Source organism: Bos mutus, chromosome 25, assembly GCF_027580195.1.
Source record: "Bos mutus isolate GX-2022 chromosome 25, NWIPB_WYAK_1.1, whole genome shotgun sequence".
NCBI classification, from domain to species: Eukaryota; Metazoa; Chordata; class Mammalia; order Artiodactyla; family Bovidae; genus Bos; species Bos mutus.
In genome coordinates this window covers 16,707,471-16,722,215 of record NC_091641.1, presented here as the reverse complement: position 1 = coordinate 16,722,215, position 14,745 = coordinate 16,707,471, and the positions used below count along the sequence as shown (strand labels likewise).

The 14,745-nt window shown below is 51.0% G+C and overlaps 1 protein-coding gene across 1 annotated transcript in view; it reads left to right on the top strand.

Annotated features, from left to right (window-relative positions):
* Positions 1 to 14,745, top strand: part of KATNIP (katanin interacting protein) — a 229,622-nt gene that overhangs the window by 210,476 nt on the left and 4,401 nt on the right. The window contains exons 20-24 of the mRNA XM_070362218.1: positions 6,120 to 6,285; positions 9,518 to 9,675; positions 11,149 to 11,213; positions 12,779 to 12,889; positions 13,691 to 13,830. Of these exons, the coding sequence (XP_070218319.1) occupies positions 6,120 to 6,285; positions 9,518 to 9,675; positions 11,149 to 11,213; positions 12,779 to 12,889; positions 13,691 to 13,830 (640 nt within the window). The remainder of the gene's footprint in view (positions 1 to 6,119; positions 6,286 to 9,517; positions 9,676 to 11,148; positions 11,214 to 12,778; positions 12,890 to 13,690; positions 13,831 to 14,745) is intronic.

Here is a 14,745-nt window from a genome sequence, read left to right as displayed (position 1 = left end):
AATGCCAGACACTGGGCTGTGCTAAGCAGGTTATAGATATTCATTCATCTAAATCTCAAACAGCCCTAAGAGGCCCCCACTCTATAGATGGAGAAACTGAGGTACAGAGAGGTACCTCAAAGGTCACCCACATTAGCTGAGTGGCAGAGTCATGATTTGAACACAGGCTCGAGGAAGACCAACACCTGTGCATTTAACCACAAAGTTATACTGTCTTCCCCTGCCTCAGTTTCCTTATCAGTAGAATGGGACAGTAATCTGGCTATTGGGCAGAAGGGGGGTTGCCACGTCACCACTGCACCCACTGCCTGGCCCAGAGTGTGTGGGATCAGTGGTGGCCTCCTACCTGCCTTCCTCCAAGGTGCTCCTTAACCGGGGCCATCGCGGCTGCTGCATTGCCCAATCAGGGGCCATCTTGGTGAGTCACACTCTCACAAACTTAGACTGGGAGCCTGTGGTCCCTGCTGCCAATTGTAAAAGTGATCTGCTCATAGCTGGCCTGGCCTCGCTTGTTCATCCACACCCACCCAGTTCCTTCCCCTCTGCCCAGACTATGTTGCAGCAAATCCCAGGTCTGAAAGTATTTCATCTCTGGGTATGTATCGCTAAACAATAAGGACTTAAACCTGATCCAAATATCATTATTCCACCTAAATGATTAACAGTCCTTCCTTTAAATTTGGAGAAGGAAATGGCAACCCACTCCAGCATTCTTGTCTAGAGAATCCCACGGACAGAGGATGCTGGTGGGGTCACAAAGAGTAGGACATGACTGAATGAGCACTCTTTTAAATGACTAGATATCTAGCATATTTCTATTTCCCTCATCATCTTTTTTCCCCCTTTTATATCAATTTGTTCCTTGAATTGACATCAGATATGGTCTATACATTGTGATTGCTTACTGTGTCTCTTTAAAAATTGTTTTTTATAATTCCCTGGCGGTCCAGTGGTTAGGAGTCTGTATTTCCACTGCTGGGGGCCTGGGTTTGATTCCTAGTTGATAGGGAACTAAAATCCTGCAAGCTGAGTGCCATAGGGAAAAAACAAATTTTTTATTTTTAAAATTTATTAAAAAATACTATTGACATATAGTTGATTTACAGTATTGTGTTAGTTTCTGGTATACGGCAAAGTGATCCAGATATGTATACATATATATGTAAATATACGCATATGCATATGTGCTGTGCTAAGTCATTTCTTGTCTGACTGCATGACTATGGACTGTAGCCCACCAGGCTCCTCTGTCCATGGGATTCTCCAGGCAAGAACACTGGAGTGGGTTGCCAGCCCTCCTCCAGGGGATCTTCCTGACCCAGGGATCAAAGCCACGTCTTTTATGTCTCCTGCATTGGCAGGCAGACTGTTTACCACTCGCGCCACCTGGGATGCCTGTATAAGTATATACATATATGCATATGCACACACATATATGCATATGTATATGTATAAATTTATGCATATATGGGCTTCCTTGGTGGCTCACATGATAAAGAATCTGCCTGCAATGCAGGAGACCTGGGTTTGATCCCGGGTTGGGAAGATCCCCTGGAGAAGGGAATGGCTACCCACCCCAGTATTCTTGCCTAGAGAATTCCATGGACAGAGGAGACTGGTGGGCTGTAGTCCATGGGGTCTCAAAGGGTCGGACACAACTGAAAAACTAACACACACATATGCATGTATTTGCGTATAAAATATATATATATGTATATTCACATTCTGTTTTACACTCTTTTCTGTTAGAGGCTATTAAACAAAATATTGAGTAGAGTTCCCTGTACTATACAGTAGGTCCTTGTTGGTTATCTATTTTATATGTAGTAGGAAAGGGCAACCGGCTCCAGTGTTCTTGCCTGGAGAATCCCAGGGACGGGGGAGCCTGGTGGGCTGCCGTCTATGGGGTCACACAGAGTTGGACACGACTGAAGTCATCAGCAGTGTGTATATGTTAATCCCAAACTCCTCATTTATTTCTCCCCTGCCTCTTTCCTCTTTGGTAACCGTAAGTTTGTTTTCTATGACTGTGAGTCTATTTCTATGTGTTAATAAGTCCTTTGATGGTTGATAGATCACCTAAACCTCTCATAATCTCTGGGTTCCCTTCCATCTTTTTTCACTTTTTGCTTATAAATGATCTGTAGAAGAAACCAGGGTTTTTGCTCTGTTGAGTCTGGATTTTACTAGATCAGTAAAATCCAGATTACTGGATTTTAAAATTTAAATATTACTGGATTTAAAATCCAGTATTTAAATATTACTGGATTAATATTATACTATATTATACCATATTATAGTATCATATGCATAATACAATATATAATATATTATATAATATATTATATTATATATTATATAATATATTAATATATTATGTATAATAATTATATTAATATATAAAATATTATTGTATCATATATAATAATTATATTAATATATTATATAATATACTATAATAGTATAGTATGGTATTATGTTATATATATTATATGTATTAATTATTATATATAATAATATAATATAATATATATATAACGTAATATATCATATATAGTATATATGCTGCTAAGTCGCTTCAGTCGTGTCTGACTCTGTGCAACCCCATAGACGGAAGCCCACCAGGCTCCCCATCCCTGGGATTCTCCAGGCAAGAACGCTGGAGTGGGTTGCCATTTCCTTCTCCAATGCATGAAAGTGAAAAGGGAAAGGGAAGTTGCTGTCCGACTCCCAGTGACCCCATGGACTGCAGCCCACCAGGCTCCTCTGTCCATGGGATTGTCCAGGCAATAGTACTGGAGTGGGGTGCCATTGCCTTTTCCATATTATATATTAGTTATATATATTATTATAATTATATATTATTATAATAATTATATGTATTTATTATATATAGTATATACTATACTATACTATTCTATTATACTAACATTATACTAATTATAAAATATTACTGGATTAATTAATATTTAAAATATTACTGGATTTAAAATCCAGATTACTGCATGGGTAAAATCCAGATTTTACTGCATCACTGTAGTATTGTTTAACTTGTTCCTCAAGCTCCTGTATTTCTTGTAAACTGTTCACTAGATCATATTGAGATTTGGCCATTAGGGAAGACGTAGCTATCAGGTCATGTATGTTAGTGCACATTTCCTTCGGACTCGTGGGACATCTGGTTGTCAGGCTTTTTGTGATGCTGTTAGCCAACATTTGGAGGTTAGATCTACTGCTCTTTTAGGGGTTGTGGCATGGTGATAGACTGATCCTATCATTCTTTTTGTTTGTTTTTGTCAGTAAAGGGAAAATTTGCCTCAATTACTTGGTTACTTTGAGGTACAGTTCAAACAGGAAAGACAGTTTGATGCTTGATTCTTTCCCTTTATTTCTTCAGTTTTCAAAAGAGCAAAATTGTTTCTCTAGAATCCTTTAAAACATTTGTTTGCTTTTGACTACCGTAAACTCATGGATTTAAATCTCCTGTGTCTGAAAGGTTTCAATCTACTGCAGTTTTTATCCTATGGATGCTCAAATTGATCCCTCTTTGGACACTGGGGGCTCCCGAATCCTTCTGTAAAACAGTCTCTCATAGCTGCCTTCCTTTCTGATATGACAAGAAATCCCAGATTCCTCTTGTACGTGTATTATCCCCGGTATGGGATCAGCCATTTCTCCTAGAAGCCCAGGTTCCTTCTAGTGGGAAATGGTATTTAGAGACCATAGTGTAGCCACTAGGGATGCTCATTGTTACTGGGTCAGTCCTTGTTTCTAGGCTTTTTTGTGGACAGAGCTAGGAAGTACCATTTCTATATTCTTGAGTGTCCTTTAGGGAATTCCCTTCACTGTCAGCTCTAAGCACTTCAGCAGGTCTCTCCACACTCAGAACTGGGCAGTAGTTCTTTGGAAGTGGCCCCATTTCTAGGACAGGGAGGTAATTGCTTTTGGAAGGAAACAGAAGGTTCTCTAGTGGTAGACCTCAGCCAGCTTAATTCCACAAACACCCCAGGGTTAAACTGCTGGATTTTCTCAGTTCTAAGATGCCAGCAGTTGTAAGACATACCATCCATCAATTTAATAACAACCTTTTAGAGGAAAAAAAAGAAACATTACCTTCTTGGATGAACACTTTGCTTGTAAGATTTATTCCAAGTTCAAAACTTTAAAATGTTAAAAGGAAAAGCAAAGTTTATCTTAAAATCTAGGAGGGACTTACGTGGCAGTCCAGTGGTTCACCTTCCAGTCTAGGAGGTATGAGTTCGATCCCTGGTTGGGGATCTAAGAGCCCACATGCCTCTCAACTAAAAAACCAAAATGTAAAACAAGCAATAGTGTAACAAATTCAATAAAAACTTAAAACAATTAATAATAATAAATTAGATCTAGGAAACATGGCAGCAGCCTGAGGCCCTACCAGGGGCCTCAAAGCTTCAAAGTCACCTGGAAAATGGGACAGCGCGGGGATGGGGGCCACCCAAGAGGCTGAGAGGTGGGTTCCTATCTCCAGGGCCAGGCCTCTCAGTGGAAGAGAGACCAGGGCTGGGGTCAGGGCTGAGGTGTGCTGGACAGAATCGGAAGGATGAGGCAGGAGAACCAGAAACTGGCCTGGGTGGAAGTGCAGTATGGGCCAGCTGGCGAGCTCTCTTAGAACATGATGGGGCTTCCCCAGTGGCTCAGTGGTAGAGAACCCACCTGCCAATGCAGGGGACACAGGTTAGATCCCTGGTCCGGAAAGATCCCACATACCAAGGAGGAGCTAAGTCGGTGTGCCACGGCTACTAAGCCTGTGCTCTGGAGCCCAGGAGCTGCAACTAGCAAGCCCACAAGCCACAATTACTGAAGCCTGCACCTCTTCGAGCCTGTGCTCTGCAACAAGAGAAGGCACCACAGTGAGAATCCCGCCCGCTGCAACTGGAGAGTAGCCCCCGCTCTCCGCAACTAGAGAAAAGCCCGCATAGCAACGGAGACTCAGCACAGCCGAAAAGAAAATTAATTTTTAAAAAAAGAACGTGAGGGTGCTGGGGATCCCGCCCAGTGGTGGGCAGGCTGCCCTGGGCCACCCAGGCTGAGTGACCACAGGCCAGACCACCTCCCTCCAGAGGCACCTGCCCCTTCTCGTACTTGTCCCACGGCGGGAGCTCCCAAGTTCTCCCTGGTGCTTTAGTATCTTTCTCCTCCAGCACAAGGAAGAAGGAATAGAGTTCTTTCCAAATGTACCATACAGTCAATACAGTATTTTACAGAAAGCTGGGGAAATAGAAATTGTCACTTCCCATCCCCTCTGACAGAAACATATTTTTCATTTTTGGTCATCTCTCTTGGTCCTTGGCCTCATTTTACAACATTAAAGCCAGTGCTCCTGCCATCCCACAGCCTGCCCTTTCACTTTATCCTTTTCCCATCATCCTCGTGATGATCATCTTCACTACTGTTTGATGTACTGAACGTTTCCCTCTTTTGAGATCTTTCAGGGTTGGTTTGTTTGTTGCTAATGTAAGTAATATCTAGGTACAGATGGCTTTCTGACATGCTGAATAAACTTTTCTTAGGAGTAAAAATTCTAGAAGTGGGACCACTGGGTTAAAGAGTCCTGAAAAATAATACATGCCCCACCCCCATCCTTTTTTAAAACCTTGATGATCGCTTCACTGTACCTTTAACAGCATCTAAGTGTTAGTCGCTCGGTCGTTTCCAACTCTTTGCGACCCGGTGGCCTGTAGCCCACCAGGATCCTTGGTCCATGGGATTTCCCAGGCAAGAATACTGGAGTGGGTTGCCATTTCCTTCTCCAGGGGATCTTCCCGATCCAGGGATCCAACCCAGTCTCCCACATTGCAGGCAGATTCTTTACCATCTGAGCCACCAGAGAATCCCTTTAATAGCACAGGCTGTTGTCTCCCCCAGTTTCTTGTTTTGTCTAACTTCACAGATAAGTGATGACTCCTCACTGTTGCTTTGATTAGTCTCACCTCCCCTTCATGAGCCTGATCCAGCCAGGCTCATGCCAGGTAGGGGCGGCCGTCGTGGTGGGGAGAGGAGTGGGTGCCAACCCCACGCTGTGAGTTCTCCCTGCTGACCGGACTGCCCTCAGCTCTCCCCGCCCTCCCCACTGAGCGCAGGTTAATTGATGGAGCCAACATCACGATGGAGGATGAGCATATGTGGCTGATCCCCTTCTCGCCGGGGCTGGACCACGTGGTCACGATCCACTTCGACAGAGCCGAAAGCATCGCAGGCCTTCGCTTCTGGAACTACAATAAATCTCCCGAGGACACCTATCGAGGGGTAAGCCGGGGAACAGCGGCCGCGCTCGGTCCCCTGTCAGGGAAACAGCGCCTTGATGAATGGCTGGTGTGGCTGCCGGAGAGGAGCGTAAATCCTCCAGAACTTTCCAAATGGAGCTGGGGGAGGTTACCGCTGGGGAGCGAGAGAGCTGCTGCCGTTTCCTTCTTCTGCAAACAGCAAATGCAGGCGAAAGAGCCCAGGGCAGACTCGGGGAACTGCAGCGCCTCATGGCCTCTGGGGACTCAGGGGTCCTCAGCGGCCCCCCCGTCCACAGTGCCTAGTTGCAGAGCCCTGGTTCCCTGAGAGCTTTGGGAACCACGTCTGGGCTGAGGGCTTCTCACACCTTTGTCATTTCACTGGACCCGCATCCCAGCCTCTGGGAGGCAGGTGTTATTACCCCCGTCTTTCAGGATACTGAAAACTGAGGTTCAGAAAGGCCCAGGCACTCACCCAAGGTCACACAGCTAGAGGCCCCGTCCCCGTGTGCCCGGCTTGGTTGCCCACACTCTGATTTCCACGGGGTGGAAAAGCAGAGGCCTCTGTTGGCTTGTGGAAAAGAGTTATCAGGAGGTGCCCCCTTTCATGGGCTTTTCTGCCCGGTGTGCCCATGAACCGTGAGACAGTTGTCCCCTCCCACTACATAGACGTGATGATGACCAGGTCACCTAAAGGTCGGCAATGCAGTTAAGACCCTAAAGTCACCAGGCGCTGCGTCTGAGTCTGTGTGACCATTGGCACGTGGCCTGCCTTCTCTGGACCTCAGTTTCCTTGTCTGTGAAAGGAAGAGGAGAAGGACACCTGCCTCTACCCCACAGAGGTTGACAAGGCCAGGACCTGGCCTGTGAGGCTGCCCTGAGCCCAGGTCTGGGCTCCTCACCACTTCCAGGTCCTCAAGATGCTGGTCATTTATCACAGCAGAATGATCAGTCCCCCTTCCACCATGCCCACCCCGCCCCTAACCTCCTTCAGGAGCCTTGGCTCCCCTGAGCATGCAATTTATAAACCCCCCGCCTGAGGCTGCCCTGGTGTCTTTGTAAGCATGCTCTCGGGTCAAGCGCGTATAAAATGTCAGCTATATTGGCATTAAAAAACATTCTTCTGCCTCAACTTGTGCCTCTGGGCCTTGCTCTTCCCTTGAGTGAATCCATTGGTCCAGTTGAGCTTCCACGATGCTAGATTTACCGCCTGGAAATGCTGGGCCTGGGGCCCCTCTTCCCAGGTGTGGCCCCCACCAGCTGCAGTACCAGTGACGAGTGGCCACTGTTGGGGGGTGGGCACCATCTGAGAGGGTGCAACCTGGCCGCAGTGAGATGGAAACTCTGGCCCCCTCCCTCCCTCCCTAGGAAAGGGTGCCTCAGATGCCTACCCCACAAGGCACTCCTGGGCACCCTGGCTCCGGGCCCCTGGCATGAGGTTAGAGCCAAGCCTGGCACTCCGGGAGGTGGGCTCCACACCCCTCCAGTGTGTCCTTGGGCAAATCGTTGACCTCTCTGAACTCTAGTTTCCTTCACTGTAAGATGGAGATGATAATTAAAGCTCCCTCTGAGGGAACGAATGGGGGGCTGGAGAAGTCAGGGATGCTTCCTGGAGGAGGTGGTGGTTCTAGAAGAAGGACAAGGGCTTCCTGGGCCTCAGCTTCACTTCAGGTGGCTTTCTCCACTGGGCAAACCCTGGCAGTGCTAGACTACATCCTGCCTGCTCCAAGTCCAGCAGAAGAGAGAACTCCTCTTTGCAAGCAAGCCAGCAAAACCCCAGGAGCCATGCCGATTGTTCTAGTCGAGTTCCATCTCTCTGAGCCAATCACATGGCTAGGGGGTGACAATTCTCTATCCGGCCAGGCCTGGGGCCTGGGCAGGAACCTTGAGGAAAGCAGAGTGGAGGTAGAGCAACAGCTTTGGGGTTGCCACATCCAGCCGTGCCTGGAGCTAGAGCCCCTCTAACACCTTCTAGGTGTATGCACCCTGTGACTGACTAGGAAGGGAAAGTGAAAGTCACTCAGTTGTGTCCGACTCTTTGCGACCCCATGGACTATACAGCATGGAATTCTCGAGGCCAGAATACTGGAGTGGGTAGCCTTTCCCTTCTCCAGGGGATCTTCCCAACCCAGCAGTCAAACAGAGTCTCCTGCATTGTAGGCAGATTCTTTACAAGCTGAGCTACCAAGGAAGCCCTGACTGACTATGGAGACCCCCTAACTGCTGAAGGAATGAAGGGCCCCCAGGTACATTGTAATCATGAGACCCAAGTCAGGGCCCCTTTCTTTCTGCACAGAGAAGCCTCTCTGTGTCTCCCAGGGGTGAAACGCCATCAGTTTGGTCGGCAGTGGTCCGTTCTGCTAACCATGAAGGAGCCCTGACTCCCCTTCTCTGCTCACGTATTATTACTGCTGCCCAGGGGACCAGAGCTGAGCCACCTCAGACCTGGCTGTTAGGCTCTGACATTGAATGGCTGGTTGCAGCCATCCGGCTGGCAAGATCTGGCCTAGAACAGGGGGACGTGTTAGCCCACATCCAATCAATTCAGCCAGGTCTCAGTAAACACCTACTGTGTGCCGGGCCCTAAGGTGGATGTAGAGATAATCCAGCCAGGGTCTGCCATCAGGGAGCCCAGAAACCACCCAGGACATAGCTATGGGGTACATGCCCTCAACAGGATGGGCCAAGGGCTCAAGAAGGAAAATCAGGAAGGAGTCCACTTCTGTTCCGAGGGAAAGGGCTAGGAGAGGAGAGGAGGTGTGAATCGGGGGTGGAGAAGGATGATCTAGGAAAATACTGGCCCACTGTGTGCCAGGCACTGTTCTGTTCTGGAGATTTTATGTAAGTTAGCTCCTCACTGAGCCCATTTAACAGATGAGGAAAATTGAGGCAGAGGGGTCAAATAACTTGCACAGCTACTCACGGTGGATCCCAGAGCAGCTGAGTCCATGCCCTTGACGACCCCAGCCCTCTGCAGCTGAGTAGACCAGAGAAGGTCCATATGTGTCCTCCATGGCAGGGGCCTCACCCACCTGCTCCTCTGCTGTCTGCCCAGGCGCCTGGCACAGAGTAGGGATGGCAATTGGAAAGGAGCCCCCTGACCAGGTGGGGTCTGGTCTGGGAGGAAGGCCTGGGGGGTTCTGTGAAGGCCCTCGATCGTAAATGGCAGCCACCAGGACCTCCAGCCACATCAGCGCTCACCACCCTCCTCACACCGGCTCCTTCTCTTCAGCCTTGTTTTTTTTTTCGTTTGCTAGGCCAAGATCGTCCACGTCTCCCTGGATGGCCTGTGCGTCTCCCCTCCCGAGGGCTTCCTCATCCGGAAGGGACCGGGCAACTGCCACTTTGACTTTGCTCAAGAAATCCTCTTTGTGGACTACCTGCAGGCCCGACTGTTGCCCCCGCCAGCCCAGAGGTGAGTGGAGCGGCTCCCCAGACGGTCCTTCCCAGCCTACGGGCCCTGGCTTTGCATCAGGCTCTGAAGCCTGTACCTAAAGCACTTTGAAGTGATGATCAAACACATTGCTTTTCAACTTGGCCAGTTTTCTAAAGCTTAGCCAAGCCTCTCCGGAAGCCTGGGGATGTACCCACCTTGTCTGGGGATGTATGGGTTTCTCACAGTCTTGGGTGTTTGAGATTTTAAATGCTTCATTGGGCTTCCTGCTGGGGAAAGAGGCTCCAGGCTGCCTAGATTCCAGAAACGCCCGCTGGCCCATTCGTCGAGGGGCCTCCTTCGTCTGTTTCTGTGTTCCTGATTTAGAAAGAGTCAGAGAGGAAAACGGAGCCTAACATTTCATGGATTCGCTGGGATTGCTTGGCCCCAGTCTCAGCTGCTTTAAGTTGCTAACAATTTGTAAATGCCACGTTAAGTTTACTCATTTAAACCCCCTGATGTCCAAATACCAGAGGCCAAGCTCTCGAAACAAAATGAGTTTCCCTCTACTGTAGCTGGCATCACTCCTGGGGCCAGATACTGGAAATAGTCACTTAATTACAACATTGCCCTTGAAATTGAAGAAAGCAGGCCAGAGCCAGAAGTCACTGGCGGTAGGCCAGGGAGAGAAGCCCTGCAGGGAGGAATCTGGGGGAGGAGAGAGGCTCCCTCCTGGGTGCCTGCTCTGAGCCAGATGCTTTGTATTCATCCTTCAGATAATCCTTTCAACCATCTTTGAAGCAGGGGTTGTTATGCCCATTTCACAGATGTGGGAACTGAGGCCCAGGCTAGTGAAACCACTTGCTCAGGATCCACGAAGCCAAAGCCTGCAGGGCTCTCCCCACCTCCCAGCCTCTTCTCCCTGCCTGTCTCCTATCCCAGCCCACACCCCCGACTGGCTGCTTTTTGGAGCAAACACCAACTGCCCAGCTCCTTCCCACCAGCCTTTGCTCTGGGTGCTGTTCATCTTGGAAGGCTCAGCTCTGACTCTTCCCATGGCTGCTTTCTCCTTAGCTCAGACATCACGTCCCTGACCACCGCCTGGGGTAGTAACCTGCCCGCTCCCAGCACCACAATCCGTGGGTCCATCATGGGTCTCAGCTCTTAGCATTGAGTGGACTTAACCTTGTTCATGAAGGGACTGAGGTCGAATGGGATGGTTCAGAGTGTGGACCCTGAAACCAGATGACCTCGGGTCACATCCCACTTCTGCCACCTCCCAGCTGTGTGACCTTGAGCAAGTGACTTCACTTCCTTGTGCTCCAGGGACATGAGAGAACTCAGCTCCCAGGGTTGTTGTGAGGATTATGAGTCAAACCCGAGGCGACGAGCCTCTCCCGGTGGATGGGAACTCCGTGTGAGCAGAAGCTTGTCTGTCCCTCCCCCACCGCCTCCCAGGGGGAATAACTGACCAGCGACTCGGGCCACTACAATCCTCTGCTTCTGTGTTTGCAGGCTGGACACGAAGCGCCTGGAGCGGGCGAGCATGGACTACGAGGCGCCCCCGATGCCCTGCGGCTGTATCCTCCTCCTGTTGGTGTTTAGTCACTCAGTCGTGTCTGACTCTTTTAAGACCCTGTGGCCTGCAGCCCACCAGGCTCCTCTGTCCATGGGATTTCCCAGGCAAGAATACTGGAGTGGGTTGCCATTTCTTCCTCCAGGGCATCTGCCCCACTCAGGGATCGAACCCAAGTCTCCCGAGTCGCCCGCACGGCAGGAGGATTCTTTACTGCTGAGTCATCCGGGGACTCCTCCTCCTGCCACCCACACGTTGCACAGCGAAGGCCTTCAGGGCCACACCCAGAACCCAGGGAGAGGGCCAGGCCCTTGTAGCTCCTTGCTGGCCCTGGGGCGGGATCTGGGTGTTCGCTGCGGCACTGGGTCTCAGCCAGGCCGCAGCCGAGGCAGCGGAGCCCATGCAGGGAAACTGCGGAGAGGTTGGGCGGGCTCCCAGGTCCTCACGGAGACGGTGCTTCTGGGACTGGGGTGGGCAACACAAGTTCTGGACCCCACCCCCCTGCTGGACTGAGGTTCAGAAGGCAGCGCCAAGGACTGTCGCTGGGAGGGGCTGGAGAAGTGGGAACCCACCTGGGGATGGGGCTGGGGGCTCTCCTTGGAACCAGACAGGGAGGAGGTGAAAAGGGAAGGAGTCGTAGCTCAAACGTGCTGGACCCCTCCTGCCGCCTGGCACTGTCGGCAGTGGGTCGCCTGTGTGAACCCTCTGGTTAGCCCTGTGAGGCGGGCACTGCTAGCATGCCCATTTCACAGCAGAGAACACTGAGGCCCAGGATGGTTAAGTAATTTGCCGGCTCACACAGCTGGGAAGAGGCAGAGTCAGGTCTAGTGAGCACAGACAGCCTGGCACTCTCTTGCCTGTTCTCCCCCGAGGACCACCTCTGACTTAACCCCCTCGGGATCACCCTCCCACTTCGCAGGCTCCTTGGCCCGCCTGCTCCTGGGGATGCTGGGAGCCAGTGGAGGACAGGGCTGCGGAAGGGCTGGCACCTGGGATGCAGTCAGCAACAGGAGGGGGTCACCCTGGCACAGCCCATCCCCCCAGAGCTGTGACACTCCCACAACCTGCCTTGCCATTCACGCCCTCCACACTTGAAATGGGTGGAGGAGGGAACAGGTACTCTGTTCTTGTCATTTTACAATCAGGGAAACTGAGGCAAGAGGTTTTTTTTTTTTTTTTGAGGTCAGGTCACTGTTCAGTCCTATACACTGAGTTTGTGACAGATGCTTCTCCATCCTGCCAACTCCCTGAAGGACACCCTCCCTGCCCGTTGCCCTGTCTCCCGGGGCCTGGAGAAAGCTTCTGAATTCTTCAAACACACATACACACATTCATATTGCTGTTTAAATGAAAGAAAATTTCATGCCACATACATTTTGATTGACTTCAGTCTCGGAGGGGAAAAAAATCATTTTTTTCTCTCGTTCATCTCTTTAAACCCATATATATATACACACACACACACACACACACACACACACACATATATATATCCCTGTTATCTTTGTAATTGTTTCCCTCTGTTCTCCAGAAAATTAAGCCTGTTTTTTCCTTAATAACATGTTCCAGTCATTTTCCAGTTTCAGCTCCTGACCAGCTGGGGTGACCCCTATTACATCGGTCTTACCGGCCTGGAGCTGTACGACGAAAGGGGAGAAAAAATCCCTCTTTCAGAGAACAGTATCCTTTCTAGGCAGAAGCGGGGCTCCAGCCAGACTGCAGGGAGCCCGGGAGGGCCCGGGGGAAGGAACAGAATCCTTGAATGTAGAGGGAAATGTCCCTGGAGGAACCAGACCTGGAAAAAAATGCCACGGCTGCTGCTCAATCACTTCAGTCGTGTCTGACTCTTTGTGACCCTATGGGCTGTAGCCTGCCTGGCTCCTCTGTCCATGGAATTCTCCAGGCAAGAATACTGGAGTGGGTTGCCATGCTCTCTTCCAGGGGATCTTCCCAACTCAAGGTTCAAACCCAGGTCTCCCACTTTATAGGCGGATTCTTGACCAGCTGAGCCACCAGGGAAGCCTATGAATATTGGAGTGGGTAGCCTCTCCTTTCTCCAGGGGGATCTTCCCGACCTAGGGATTGAACCCAGGTCTCCTGCATTGCAGGCAGATTCTTTACCAACTGAGCCACTAGGGAAGCCCAGCAACCCCTTTTATTCGGGCCTCTAGCAGCTCCACGTACCCATGTTTTCCAGCCTGCTCTCTGCATACTTGCCTCTCCTTTCCTTGAAACCGGCCACCCCTCCGCTCTCACCCCCACTCCCCTCAGCCTCCTCACCTTCCTTTTCCCCCAGAACATGTCTAATTTGGCTGACACTCCTCCAGCAGCCCTGAGCAGCAGGCAGCGGCTCAGCCCACCCCGGCATCCCCCCCAGGCCACGCCATCAGCGTGATGGGGGCTGGCGGCCGCAAGAGGGGCCCACAGTGCCTGGAGCCGAACACACTGCTTTGGGTTATGATAGCTTAGAGATGTCCTCAGATATCGCCGCCTTCCCTGACAGCGTCAACTCCCTGGAGGGCGTGTGCGGGGACGTCCGGACCCCTGACAAGCTCATCGACCAAGTGAACAACACCAGCGATGGCAGACACATGTGGTTGGCCCCCATCCTGCCCGGCCTGGTGGGTTCCGGAGGCTCCCAGCCCTGGGGTGGATGGGGGGCTGGCAGGGCGGCAGGGTGTGTGTGGCACTTTCTGTCCCCAGTCTCAGCGACACATCTTCCTTCCAGGCCAAGTTAACCTCGAAACAAGTCAGAATGCCCAGGGGCTGCCAGGAAGGCTCAGGTCTTTGCTAACACATCTTCCCAGCCAGAGGTCTTTCCCTTTGCTCTGGGGGTGCTGATTATCAGGTGGGCCTCTGAGGCCAGGATCCCAGCACAGCAGGCCTGGGGGCGTGGGCAGCCCTCAGTCCCTGTGAGCCTCCCTCTCCAGTTCTCTTTCCTGTTTCTGCTTCGCTCTCCTCTTCCCTCTAGCCCCAGCCTCTCCACATTCCTGATTTCTGCTCCTTCTTTATGTCACCGGGTACTTGATCCCCACCTTGCCTCTCTCTGTCCTCAGACCTGCCGGGTAAGCTCTTCCAACCCACTGACTCAGTCTCCCAGATCACAGACTCTACAAGTGTCGCACCTGTCTTTTTGCTGCAAGCCTGATGGCGAACCTGGGGGTGGGCCTTTGCTCATCTGGGCCTGGCCGATGGTGGTGGCAAGGGAGGCAAGGGGCCACTTGGGATGGGATGGGGCGGATCACAGCCCCCCAGCCTCTCAGCCACGGGCCCAGATGCCTGGGTAGATGTGCAGCAGGGGCTAGGGTGCCCACCCCTGTGACCCCGGAGGGAAGACAAGGGATACATTCTCCTCTCAAAATCCTCCCAGGAAGGGGCAGCATCCCTGCGATGTTCCATCAGATTCCCTTGAGCAGAGGCCGACCCCCCCGGCCCCAGCCCCACCACTGCAGACGGGAAGTGCATCGATCTGTCAGCTTTCACACCTGGGGCCGCAAGCTGGTGGCCCCTAGCCAGTCTAGCCTTCGGCCATCTTG